The sequence below is a fragment of the Lutjanus erythropterus genome, chromosome 22, assembly GCF_056507025.1.
Source record: "Lutjanus erythropterus isolate fLutEry1 chromosome 22, fLutEry1.hap2, whole genome shotgun sequence".
NCBI classification, from domain to species: domain Eukaryota; kingdom Metazoa; phylum Chordata; class Actinopteri; order Lutjaniformes; family Lutjanidae; genus Lutjanus; species Lutjanus erythropterus.
The window spans coordinates 26,613,036-26,627,066 of NC_139338.1; the positions used below are offsets into that span (position 1 = coordinate 26,613,036).

Below are 14,031 nucleotides of genomic sequence, written 5' to 3' on the forward strand. Positions count from 1 at the left end.
TCCCAGTATTGATTAAACAAATGTCAAATAATAAAAAATTAAAAGGTTTATTAGCAAAGTTCATTAAAAAAATAAAACAAGGCTACAGCTGTGTTCAAGGGTCGTACCATGTGCATAGTCTTAATATATTGGTTTTATGTATGTCGTTCATTACCACAGAAAAATGACAACTTGACCTGTACATCATGCTCGCATGCAGACTAAAACCACTAGATTTTTGAATGTGGAACAACAAACAGCAGAAATCAAAACTGGAACAGTGGAAAAAAAAAAAAAAAGTGAAAAATGTTACAGGTGCTTTTTGGTGGTTTTATTCTGTCTTCGGTGACGCTGAACTGAATAAATAGAGGTTTTGGTCTGTGGGTCTGACAAGAAGAGTGATCTGAATATGTCAGCTCAGGAAAATTGTGATGGTCATTTTTTTATGCTGAAATTCTGTGGTCCCAACAAGCACTGTCAACATCAGCAGGTAGCGTAATTACAGATGATATTAACTGGTTAGGTTACTGGTTGCTACATGGATAAAGATTTCACTTTCAAATCAAAGGATCAGCTCATGAAGTATTGCTGGAGTTTAAACCTGCATTTAATAATGTTTAAACCTGCGGAGGAAGTTGTAAAAACAAGACTGACATATTAATTCCAAGCTTGATTTGACAACCTTGTAAGCAAACAGTTGCCTAATTATATATCTAGCAGTTAGCACAACATTCACATTCATTTGGAATATTTTTTTCTGCCCACCTGATGATTTTAAGTCCACTTTTAGCTGTGGTTTGGTTTGCATGACCTCCTGAGGGAAATATCTGACACTTTAGCTGCTACGTGCTCCACTGTGTTGTCAGGCTGCTGTTTGAGGTGGCTTATGGGAGCTTTTTGCTAAAAACAGCTGCCTCATGAGAGCAGCAAGAGCGAACCAAAACAGGTAAGTTGTGTATCCTAAAACTGAAATAAAGAACTGAAAGATGCTAAAAAGCTCCTTTGAATTGAGGGGAACTGCAGACTCGTGATAATTCTCTGTGGATTTGTCACTATGAACAAACCTTCTTACTAGTGATGTGCTATTCGGCTCTGCGTTCCTCTGAGTCCGCCACCCACCAGAACATATTATTTTCTTCAATTCAGAGAGCCCCTGTGGACCATGTCATCTTTTAAATTATGTCAAGCAGCAAAAGCGTCCAGGTGATTTTTTAAATGGGTTTTCTTTAATGATCTTTAATGATTAGAGAGGGGGCTACCAGTTTCATTTCCATGCGTACAGGAATGTCACTGCAGCTGATATGGTGAAGATTTAAACAGCCTTTCAAATCAGGTCGAACAGTCCTAGCTTTCCAGGTGATTTCGTTTACTACTGTGCGTTGTATTGATGTTTGAGTGTTTTTTCTGGTTTACTTTTAATGATTAGAGGAGCTGCTTTTGGTTTGTTTCCATGCATGCAGTAATGACACTGCATCAAAATATGGTATATTAAAGCTACAAAACTAAAAACTACTTATAGTATAACTTTGAGAAAACAGAGGAAGTTCTCCAGAGGAAACTGAATTAAATAATCAATGAAGTTGTGCTGTTGTGCTTTGTGTGTAACGTCCACACAGCCTGTCTCTTATTGGAGAGAGGCAGCCTATTTCCTGTCTGCACCTTCACCAGTCTCTATAAGCTATATTACCTTTAAAATGATGTTGAGCAGCGCAAGCTTTAAAGGTGATTTCTTTGATGTCTGGGTGTTTTCTGTAGCAGTTTTCTTTAATGATTAGAAAGGCTGATTTTAGTTTTGTTTGCCTGTGTGCAGTAATGTCCCTGCAGCAAATATCGTGAAGGTTTAAGCAGCCTTTCAAATCAGGTGGAGCAGTCCAAGCTTTCCGGGTGATTTCTTCATTGCATGTTGTATCGAAGTCCGAGTGTTTTTTTTATGATTTACTTTCATGATTAGAGAGGCTGCTTTCAGTTTCGTTCCCATGCATGCAGTAATATCACTGCAGCAAATCGGAGGACATTCAAGCAGCAAAACTAAACACTGAGGATTTAGGCACCCAAATTAAAAACTGCAGTTATAAACTTGATAGGAAAGAGGAAAAAATTAACAATTAAATAATCAAAGATGCTATGCAGCAGTCTTAACATATATAAAGGTGCACACAGTCTCTCTGTCTGGGGAGACACATGCCGTTTCCCACCTGTAACTCCTTTGCTATTAATCTGAATGTTTATTTTTATCACCTGCCCTGCGGATCCATTGTAAAGCTAAAAATATTAATTAGTACAGCTTTAAATTTCTCAATAGCATTATGGCTTGCTACAGTATAGCTAGCACCTAGCAATAGACTACCTACAACATAAAAATACCACTTAAAACTTAGTAAACATACTATATACTGAAGTACTTTTTGGATATTCAAGTTATGTGTTTTCATACACCCACTGCATTTCATATGTTTCTGTGTCTAGTCACATGACACCACAGAGTCAGGGTTAGCAAATTTTACAGTAAAGAAGGTCACTGGTGCCAGCTTCCGACGCTGATGACCATGACAACAAGTATTGCGGACTCATGCGGTCGTGATCTGCGTTTAGTATTTCAGCTCTATTAATAGTCACCTCCCGGCCTCCTCCTCTCCACCACTGGGACTGACACACACTCACACACACAGGCCTCAAATATCACATCGACCGTTACCGAGTCAAAGACTATGCCATTAAAAAGTGCTGCAGTCGAGGCAGTACGAGTGATTACTGTATTTATTTATGTGGTTGATCACACAAAGGAAAGTTGGAAAGACTTCTTGAGAGATTATTTTGTTTTTTTAAGGCTCTGCCAAGTGACAGCTGGTGTTTACAAGTCCTGAAGGTATGAGTGGTTTTATTTTAGTTGCTTTCAAGTTCGGAGGGCTGGTTTGCTATCTTGATTGGGATGTTTAGACGTGAACAACTGCAACATAATCTTAGACTTCTGATTAGATCTGTGTTGACGTCCCCATCGCTGTTGATTTAGTTTAAAGCCCTGCTGTGACAGCCAGCTGGAGCACACAAAGTTTTGTGTTTTTGCAGCCAGCTCTTGTGGTTACGGTGTCACGGGTGATGAAATATCTCTCACTCTTTCTTTGTCTCTGTCTCTTCCTCTCTCTCAGGTTGTTTAAAGCGTTCAAGGGCGGAAAACTGCAAACCTCCTCCTCCTCCTCCTCTACAACCTCCTCCTCCTCCTGCTCCTCCTGCCAGCCTCTTTTTTCCCCTGGAGGAAAAAGGGGGCCAGTCAGAGTGCACTGCGGTGGAGGAAAGGTGGCTGACGCCTAGCCGGTCTCCAAAATCTGAGAAATCTCGTTTTTTTTTAAACAGCTTTTAAAAGAAAGGGCAGCATCATCGCAAAGGCTTCCTGGAGGTTACTTTGGATAATCGCGCAAAAACCCTGCAGCCATGTCGCCTTTCCTGCGGATTGGGTTCTCCAATTTTGAGATCGATCCCGGTCTGGCCTACCATGAGGAGGTGCTGAACCCGTACTGCGCTGTTTACATGAAGGAGGCCATCGACACAGGTCAGTGACGAGTTTACAGTAATATGAAACAGAAAAAAAACGGCAAATTCTCACCTTTGAGAAGCTTAAACCAGCTGACGTTTGCCATTTTTTGCTTGAAAATCGACATAGGTCGGTGACTAGTTTGATTTTATTTGTGATTGTAAAATAGATACACAGAGAGAGACTGATTAGATGAGTGCTTCATGTGATTTAGTCTATAAAATATCAGAAGTCACACTTTCTCAGAACCTAATTGATCAAACATTTCAATAAACGCGGCAAATCCTCACATCTGGGGTTTTTGCTTGACAACCGATTGAAACGATTGATGGATTATCACAAATAAACTTCTAAACTAATATTATTTCCTTTGATTAATCAGTTTTTTAAATATTATTAGTGATGTCGCCAAAGTTGGACCGATATCTCAGCATTTGTCGGCCTAGTCAGCAGGATTGAGTGTTGTATGGATTTTTTCCGATACTGGTGCCTAAAAGAAGAAAAAGAAGCGCAAAAATTTCAAAAATTTGGACTCGAAAATGAAAAATACACCCACTTTTAACAGTTTAAAGTTGACTTAAATATATAAATAAACACAAAATATTTAAGTTTTCATAACGATCCACAGAACAAATAAAAACACAAACTCCGGCATCAATTGTTTTGCTGAAATATGATCATATTTGCCGACCAAAGGAAAAAGCTGCTGTCATTATCTTAAAACTCACTTCTATAAAATGGCCTACATTTAATGTTTTACTGTTTTTTAATGTTTTAATAATTTTTGGCACTTTCATCTGCTCTAAATGCTCTCTTAAATGTTTTTTATGCTCCTGATTCTGTATTTTACGGAGGTGGGATTTTGTGGGTTTCTGATTTTTTAAATTCTTGTTTGTGAACCCCCCCCCCCCCCTTCACATGCAATTGCTTTTAAACCTTTGCTGCTCGGTGTTGGACCCTATAGCTGAGGATTTGAGCACGTTTAAAGTAGCTACAAGCTAACGGAAGGCTAACAGTCATGTATTGTGAGTGTTGTATGTTTGGTGACGCTTCTGCAACTATTTAAATTGAGGCGTGTGGCACCGAAATGAAGCACCGTAATCTGTGTTGTGATTCGGTACCGGCCGTGTAGGAACCGGTGCCATGTTTGCACCGTGTTCCAGCACCCAACCCGGCAATGTGCTGATAATTGATTACATGCATGCAGTGTGTTTACACTGAGGAATTGATCAAGACGGCAGCAAGAAAGCCTGTAACCTAAACTGTATCTAATGAAGCCTTTTGGACATAACTATGCTGATAATAATATGTTTCAGCTGTGGTTAGCTGTAGTGTTTCCACTGCAACATAATATACGTCAAAAGTGATCTAAATAAAATTCTCCTCCTGCTTTATTTTAACTGGATAAAGTGCAGCTCACTGTATCTTCATATCTTCCGCTTTAACTGAGAATCAGAACTGGTGCCACGCATTTAAGGTAACAGTATAGAAACAGCTTTTTCCCCTGTATAAGCGCCATATGTTCACAGGCTTTTTCTCAGAAAAAAAATAATTCCTCTGCAGCTCAGGAAGTGATGCATTTTATGTTCAGTCAGGCTGCAACAGTGTGTGTCTGGACTAAATATAGAATCTTAATTTTTATGCTACGTTAGACGTCAGATCACAGAAAAAAGTAAATATATGCTAGAAGATTTTTATTTCACTCATATAGTTAGCTTATAAAAAGATTAAAGGGATAGTTCAGGCTTTTTGAAGAGGGGTTATATGAGGTCCATAGTCAGTGTATTACCTTCATATGGCAGCTCCAGTTTGGTGAAGCTGCAGGAGCACCGCTGTAGGAAGCTAAGTAATGTACTATGTTGATAATATGTTGAAGTTGTGGACAGGAGTGGTCAATCTGAAGATTTAGACTGAGACCCAACACTCCACAATCTAAGTTTTAGGCAAATTTTAGAAGAACTTTTGTTTTCCGTTGATTTAAGAGGCTCCTGTGGACAAAAGTGGTGGTGTTTTCACCGCCATAACCACAAAATACAACATCAAAAATAAAATTAACTAAACAAAATTCTCCTCCTGCTATTTTAACTGGCTAAAGTGCAACTTGCTGTAACTTTGCATCATCTGATTTCACTGAGAATCAGACCTGTGCTGATTGGATGATTTACTTCACGTGGCTCTGCCTCGGATGACGAATAGTTAACAGTTTAATTGAGTTGTGAGTACTGACAAAGTTGAAGTTAAACTTCAAATTAAAGGTTGTAATCACCTTTTTGAAACCTGTACAGCAGGCATGTTCAACTGGCAGCACGTGGGCTGAATCTGACCCTTTGATCATTTATAAATATGGAAAAAAAAAAAAGAAAATTTAGATTGTGGATTGATTAAACAGACTGTGACATTATTTTCAGATCACCGAGTCGTGGTATCACCTTCATCCTTGGTTTTGGTGTCTCATAGTTTCAAATAGAGTTGAAATGCTGATAAATCAGTCAGTACTTTCTGATTATGATCGATTCACAGTTCAAGTCATTTTTAAAGAAAAAATTCCAAGCATTCGTGGGTTTTAGCTTCTTAGAAGAGGTGATTTGTTGCTTTTCTTTGTCTTATATGATAGTATTCTGTTTTGTTTTTACTGTTTTCTGACATTTTATAGACTCAAGTATTGAGAGAAATGAAAATGAAAATCATCATTAGTTTCAGTCCCAACTTAAACCGCATTTCAGTGTCTTTTGCACTCTGACAAATAATAGTTTCATGTGTCAGTACTGTTAACATAAACAGCCATCATAAATACATTTATTCCATTTATATGCATTTCTTACTGACTTTGACTGAATGAGAACATGAATTACTAATTCAACATTAATTCCACTTCATGAAAGCTTTTACATTTGCCCCTGTAAGCACCATATGTTCACTAGCTTTTTCTCAGAAAAAAAAATCCTCTGTAACTCAGGAAGTGATGCATTTATGTTCAGTTGAGCTACAACAGTGAGTGTCTGGAATAAATATCGAAATGTAGAAGTAGAGTCTCTGTTATTATGCTTTGTTAGACAAAGGATTACAGTACAAAAGGACAAAAGTATCACAGGAGTCTCGCAGATTAGCTTTAAATTTTTCTTATTTCATTTTATAAAAGAAAAACTCATAATAGTAACCGCGGCTTCTAAAGCAATAACAGAGATGGTGTGGGTTTTTTGAAGTGGAGCTCAGAGAAACAGCAGGAGTACTTATCTATGAAGCTTAGAAAAATACTGCTGTGAACAGGGTCAGCAGTAAAATGTATTTTAATATAGTATACACTATATTTAGAGTACTTCCACAGCCTGACTTTACCCTCTCTCCCTGACAAAAACAGAACTTTTACCTCACAAAACAAAGAAGTTGTTGGTCTACAGCTGCCTCGATTGATTAGTTTGTTTGTGTTATTGTGTGACTTTTGTGTTTTGAACTGTTAGTTTGGATTCACCAAAATCACACAATAACTCAAACAAATGAATCAATCAGGCCAGTGGTAGACCAGCAACTCCTGTGTTCTGCGAGTTAAAATAGCTGTTTTTGCCAATGGAGTCTGGTTGGTTTGCATAGAACGATATTTGTTTTGTATGACGGCCGAATAAAATATTATCACTATTTTATGTCACCATCAGACAGCCTTTTTCAGTGGGGAACTGCTGTTATATAAGCCAAATATCAGCTTCTCCAAACCAACCAAACTCCACTGGCAAAATTAGTCATTTTACCTTGCAGAACACAGGAGTTCCTGGTTTACCGCTGCCTTGATTGGTTAGTTTGTTTGTGCTATTGAGTGACTTCGGGGTTTGAAAATGTTAGTTTAGAAGTCACACAATAGCTCAAACGAATTAATCAATCAAGCCAGTGGTAGACCAGCAACTCCCGTGTTCTGAGAGTTAAAATTGCTGTTTTTGTCAATGAAGTTTGGTTGCTTTTGAGAGAGCAATATAAAAGGCGATATAACTTAAGTTTCCCATCAGAAGAGGCTGTATGACAGCAAGGTTAAGCAATGAAAATATTCTAAATATAACATACACTTAAACTGATATTGATCGCTTAGCTTCCTACATGGGGAGCATGCCAAGCTGCATCATGGTAGGCATTACACTCACTATGGATAATTATCTCATACAACCCCACCTCAAATAATCCAAACTATCCCTTTAAGGCTAATTATACACACTGTATATGTATATATACTGTCAGTAGATATGAGGTATAGGATGGCAGACGCCATATAACACATTAAAGAATGCAACTACAGATAAAGATAGCACTCTTAATGTAAGTGGGTCCATCATTCACTGCGGCCGTTGATTCACGTTCATTGTCACAACTTTGGGAAACTTCCCAGCGTGATAACGGACTCAGAGCAGATATCTTTGTCCTGCATCTGGCTATCTTTAACCACTGGTGAGCATGAGTGCAGGATAGAGCTAAAAACAGAGAGCCGCTGAGAGGAAAGAGGAGGGTTCTAAAACCACAAGACTGGTCCTCGGAGGCAGCAGAGAGAGCCTCTGTGTGAGTGTGTGTGTTTCATTTACACTCTACTGACTCACTGAAGGGACAGTGTCATTAAGTTTCATTTCACTTTACCCCATATACAAATCTTTTTCATGCATGAATGACGGATATGAGCAACAAAAACCCTGCAGACCTACAGCAGACAAAACTATCACACACTGTTTACACTGAAACTGCCATGATATAAGAAACTTACTATTTTTAAACAGGAACAATAAAGAAAAAAAAAAAGATTTTACCTTAACCAAAATAAGCTTTAGTGTTTCAGTGCTTTTGACAGACACTGGCCCCATGCTGTGTTTGGAAAATTTAGAGTTGATGATGAGAAACTCCCCGACTGGCAAGAAAATAAACAAAAAGATAGCTCCCATCAGGCTCCCTGGCTCACTGCGGTTGATTTAATCTTCAAATAAAAGTGATGGAAAGCTTCAATAAACAGATTTTTCTTTGAAGTCCTCCACAAAGTTCAGAGTGTTCACTCTCTTTGTGTTTTTGGTACACAAGCTGCAGCATTAAAGGCTCTGAATCCTTTTGTTTTAACATTTTTGTTCTCGAATATAAAGTCAGCGGCATGATAATCATTTTTTTTATTGTTGATTAATGAAAAACAAACTTTAGGTTAATCAATTACATGTTCTGTCAGTAAAATGATATAATTATAACATGCCATTTATACATTTACTGTGTATCAAGTAAACAAAAGTCACACTGGAAACAGTGTTTAGGGGACCTCTGTTGGAAACCAGAGCCAAAATGGCGGCTGCTTGGTCACATTATTTCTTGTATTTAAGCTAAACGGTACAGGGAAATATGCTTTATGCTACAAATAGGCAATGCAGTAACAGAATATTAATCCATATTTAATCAGCAGGGTCTAATTTGACAGCTGGATCTGAGTTTTGGGAGCCTCCCTTGGAAACCAGAGCCAAAATGGCGGCCGTCTGGTCGCAATCTTCCTTGTCTTACAGCTAAACTGTACAGTGTTGCTGAAGACATTTTAGGCAAGAAATAGGCAATGCAGTAAGTAAATATTTGATCAGCACCACCTAGTTTTCAAGTTTGATCTGTGTTTTGTGAGCAGTGTGCATCTTGAAGCCAGTTTCTAGCCAGTTTCCAACTTTACTGAGTAAATTATGTGTGTATTTGCATCTTCAAAGGATGCAAAATGTACCCATGTAATTACACTCATACCACAAGCCGAGATCAACAGATGCTAACATCTTTTTCTTACACCCCTCAGCGCTTCATACTGATGTACAAGGTACACATTTGAGACGCTGTCACAAACCCTTTTTAACACGTGGTTAATTTGTGAAACGTTCTCAGAATGCTTAGGTTTGGGCATCAAACACTTCTTGGTTAGGTTTAGTAAAATGTTTGGTTTAAGAAAAAACTTCATTTGGGAGCTGCTCCCCTCCGTTTGATGCGAGCGTTTGCTGTAGTTCTATTGGACTGGGACAAAGCCTCTGAGACCAACGGAGGGTAGTTTGAAGACAGTACTAAGGGGTTTTTAAGCGGCTCTGACCAGGACTATCACACCGGAGACGATGGAGATGATGAGAGTTTGCAACTTGACAAGTTAATTAAATTTAAGTAAACTTTGATTGATTTTCTAAATGCTAAATTATTTCCTAAATAAATTTAGCAAATGTTACTCAACAGTACTGTTGTTAGGGACTATTTTTAGTGGTGGATTAATCCACATTTGGTGCTTTAGTGAGTATTTGGGGCAGCAGTGATTTTAATAGTTTTTGGGTAACAATGGAGCTTTATGGCAAAGAAGAATAAGATGTATCAGGCTTTGGATTAACACACAATACTGGTTAGTAAAATCAATGATTGTTTTTTGTCTTTTCCTATTTGTCAACAATAATAAAAAGTTAGGTTAACCATTTAATTTATTATTTTATTAATTTATTATGTGTCTGCACTCATAACACAATGTGTTAATAATCAGTGTGTGTGTGTGTGTAACTGACTCTTGGCAGTTTCCTTTTTTGTTTGGTTTAAATCCCCCTGTGTTGATGGGAAATCTTGTTTTGACAGCTTGTCACTGCAGTCAAACAGAGGGCCATTCTTGGTTAACTTCCACTTTTATAATCCTCTTTAAATGAGGTGAAACCACATGCTGAGTCAAGGCCTCTGAGCTGCAAATAGGCTTTTTTTTAATTGAAGGGATTTCATGTTTTATTTAGTGAGGATTTAACATCAAGTGTTACGGAAACCTCCAAAATTTCAGCATGCTAACTATTTAACTGATAACTGCCATGCAATAACTGTTAAGCTGCCCTGACTTTCACTTTTCCACCTGTACTGGTAGCTAACTTAGCAAACTGCTAACAGTAGGTAACGGTAGTATTACCCAACAGGAGTCTTCACTAATTGTAGATAATGACAGTGCTTGCTCACAGCAGCTAACTGTAGTGTTAGCAACAGTAACACTACTGTAGCTAAGAGTAGCTTATGGGAGTGTTCGCTAACAGTAGCTAAAAGTGGTGTTTGCTAGCAGTAGCTTATGATAGTGTTTGTTAACGGTAGCTAATGGTAAGTAAGTAAATAATTATTTCACTTGTATTTAACAGGGACAGTGCACAGCCACTTAGCTGTACCAGAATTAGCTATAAACTAATTTTCATCTGTAGTCCCTGGGCAGGAAACAGAGAATGATTTCTTTGCTAAAAAACCTAACATTATTACATAAAAACAACAACAAATACACCTGCTTTAGCAATAACTATAACAAGACGACACAACATCAAGAAACCGCAACGATAACAACAGCAACATTAAGATACAACAATAAAACTAAAACGTCAAAATACAACAACAATAAAACTACAATGCTAAGGCAACACAATAGCAACAATAAAACTATAACATGAGATACAACAAGATTTCAATTATAAAGTGCTTTTCTAAACCAAGGTGTGTCGCAGTGTTTGTTTTGTTTTGTTTTTAAATTAAATGGCTTAGTGTTTTTTGTAGCTGGGAAAAGACAGATCCAAGGGATGGGAGCCACAGCTTCACTGAATCTGTTAGCTAACAGTAGCTAAAGGTAGTGTTTGCTAAGAGTAGGTACCTGTAGTGTTTGTTTACAGCAAGTTGTAAGTTTAATGTTTAATACGGCCCAAGAACCACATTCTTTTATGAAAGAAAACTGCAATAAGTTTGAATTTAACTCTTCAAACAAACTCAGATTTGAACATCTTTGATAAGACACTTGCCCAGCGCAAAGAGAGGAAGATATAACCTCCTTCACAGCAGCAAAGCAATCGGAGCACACTTGAGTCTAAATGCCACCTTGGTACTTTTTCACAGAATTACACAGGAACTGACAGAGTACTGCCTGACACCAAAACATGTCACCTTTCACACTGCAAAACGCTGCAAGGAAACTCACAGAGTGTGATGTAGCCTGTGACTCTGGGGAGAAACAGACATATTTTCCTCTGCGGGTGCTTTAATCGGCACAGACGGCAGCTGCCAGAGCCGGCGGACTGAGATTCAGGCGATGAGCCGATGATGGTGAAGGCCGCAGATCACTTTGGGAGTAAAAAAAGCTTAGTGGGCTTTATTGTTGAAGCATGTGGCTGTTATGTAAGTGGATATTTGAGAGGTTATTGCAGAGAAAAATCAGCAGATGTCAATTTTGAAAGCCAGGAGGGTTTTTATTTTGTATTCTGAGTATGTGATGTGATCAAAAATCGCTTTGATATGATAACTTCAAATGTGTGCTGTTAAATGGTACGATGGTTTATTCAAAATGCTGCAAAACAAACGCAAACGGAGGAGAATAAGATGTTAACATGACCACATTTTAATGTAAACGACTCGTAGATTTCAGCTTTAAATGACAGCTTGTGGCTGTAAAAGAGCTGCTAATCCCCAGAGAGTGACACGCTATACATTCATCCTATTTGTCCGGATTAATTCCTGGTGTCAGTTTTCCTCGCTTGCAGGAAACGTTCCTGTCTTCCGGGTGTTATTCATCAAAACTTAAAGGATGAGGCTGGTGATATTCTATACTTCTGCTATTGTCAACTAATCCCATAAAAAGACCCAAACTAACTTTCTTACCCTGTCACTCTCAGCTCCAAGCCTTTTTGTTCAATCTGAACAAAAATCCATTAAAACATAAAAATAAACATTGTTGAGAATAAAAAGAAATAGCTGCCAAAATAATTGCTTTATCTGCAGACGAATAAACTGAGGCTTGAAGGTAAGTTCGGTGCATTTTCAAGTAATGTCCTGTCTCTCTTTAAATGACCTAGTTTGCGATGTGGATCCATTCGAGTCAAAATAAACTGCAGTGTGTGTCTCAATGAAGGAAAATGTGACATTCGGGGTTTTGTTTTTCCCCCACTTAGAACTTTACTAGCAAAAGATTTGCTAGTAGATTAGACAGTCAAAGACAAATAAGAACTGTAAACAAAACTTTTTGGGAAGAGTTGTTGTTCCATAATTCATATAGTCTTGTTGATAGAGCTATGACTTACAAAAAATAATCTCTCAATTATTCTGCTATTACGATATATAGCTTAATATACACATTGTTTTCTAAAATAAGATACCCTAAATAATGAAATACTACAAACATATGCTGATCCTGTAGAATTAGGATGCATTAGGGCTGGACAAAATCAAATGTCACTATATTTTTAACCAAATACCCCTGTTGAGGACAATATTAGCACAATTAGATTTTTGATAAATAATCAAGGTAGATAAAGGTAAAAGCAAATAATAGAAGAAAAGATCATTTTATGTCATATTATCATGTTATAAGGATATCCACAATCTAAGATGATATATAGTCTAATATTAGTCTGAAAATGCTGGTGGATGTGTGCACATGCTGCAGAGATCTGATTTCTAGTCTGCAAAGCGCCAACACCACACTGTCAGCCAAAGTCGAGTTCACACTACAGGATTTTAGCTCACTTTTCCGCTCACTGACAGGTTTTGGAAGTAGTCGATAAAAGCCTCTTGTGAACTGTTCAAAGACACGACCCAGAGCTCTGCGAGAGCTCGCTGAGGCCTCACCCGTATCGATATCGAGCAGGTTTAATGTCTGGTCGCGATGGGGACGGTTCGAGGAGCAGACATCGGCTGAATGAGGAGAGGAGTCGAGAGGGAGAGATGGAAAAGCACCCGAGCAGCAACCAGAAAAGCCCAAAAATATTTTTAAAAAGAGCAAAAAATATTTCAAAAGTAGTAGCAGTAGTGGGTATAAACTTACAATGCAGTTTAAATGAGCACCACCTCCAGCAGGCAAGTCTGGTAAATTAGTAATCTAATGTCACTTCTCGAGTGTGTTTACATGACAGAACATATTTTGGAGAACAGATGGACTCGTGGGGGATTCCCCAGCTCAAAGATCTTGTAGTTAGTGCCCCCCTGTCTCTGATCAATTGTGTAGTTTGCAAAGCACAGACAAGCACACAAGACTCATGATTAGAAGGCAGGCAGTTACGTCGTGCGACCGGCACAGTGATCAGATGACTTTATGAGTCATGCAGTGTGAGAGGAGGGAGTGTGAAGAAGCAAGGTGAGATCTTGTTCTGAACTGTCACACCAGTAAAAACCATAAAGAACCATCAGAAAAATGCTGTTTTGTATTAGAAAAGGTCTGTAAACAGTGTGTTTAAACACCATTACAGCCCTGTGACTCATTATATTTTTCTGTTAACGGCTCACAGTCAAAATTTTTTTGCAGTTCTTTTGTTTTGTCACCACTTTTTGTCTTACTATCATGTCCTTTTTTATTCCAGTTGTGCTTCTTGTTTGCTTTTACAATTAGAGTTCTTCAATGATTATTAGCCTCCGGTCCATTGTCCACGATCCTACCTCCCCAAAAGCTTTTTTACTTGCTATTAACAGTAATTTAACCAAATATCAGTCCTGAAATTGCAGAGAAAAAGTACAAAATCTTCTGACATTTACAACAAATATGCGAGTGATCTACATCAAATGATCCACTCTGC

The 14,031-nt window shown here is 38.1% G+C and overlaps 1 protein-coding gene across 1 annotated transcript in view; it reads left to right on the forward strand.

Moving 5' to 3' along the window:
- The window catches only part of prkcq (protein kinase C, theta), a 33,252-nt gene that overhangs the window by 6,815 nt on the left and 12,406 nt on the right, over positions 1-14,031 (forward strand). Inside the window, exon 2 of the mRNA XM_084710629.1 lies at positions 3,126-3,526. Within this exon, the coding sequence (XP_084566755.1) occupies positions 3,409-3,526 (118 nt within the window). The 5' untranslated portion in view covers positions 3,126-3,408. The remainder of the gene's footprint in view (positions 1-3,125; positions 3,527-14,031) is intronic.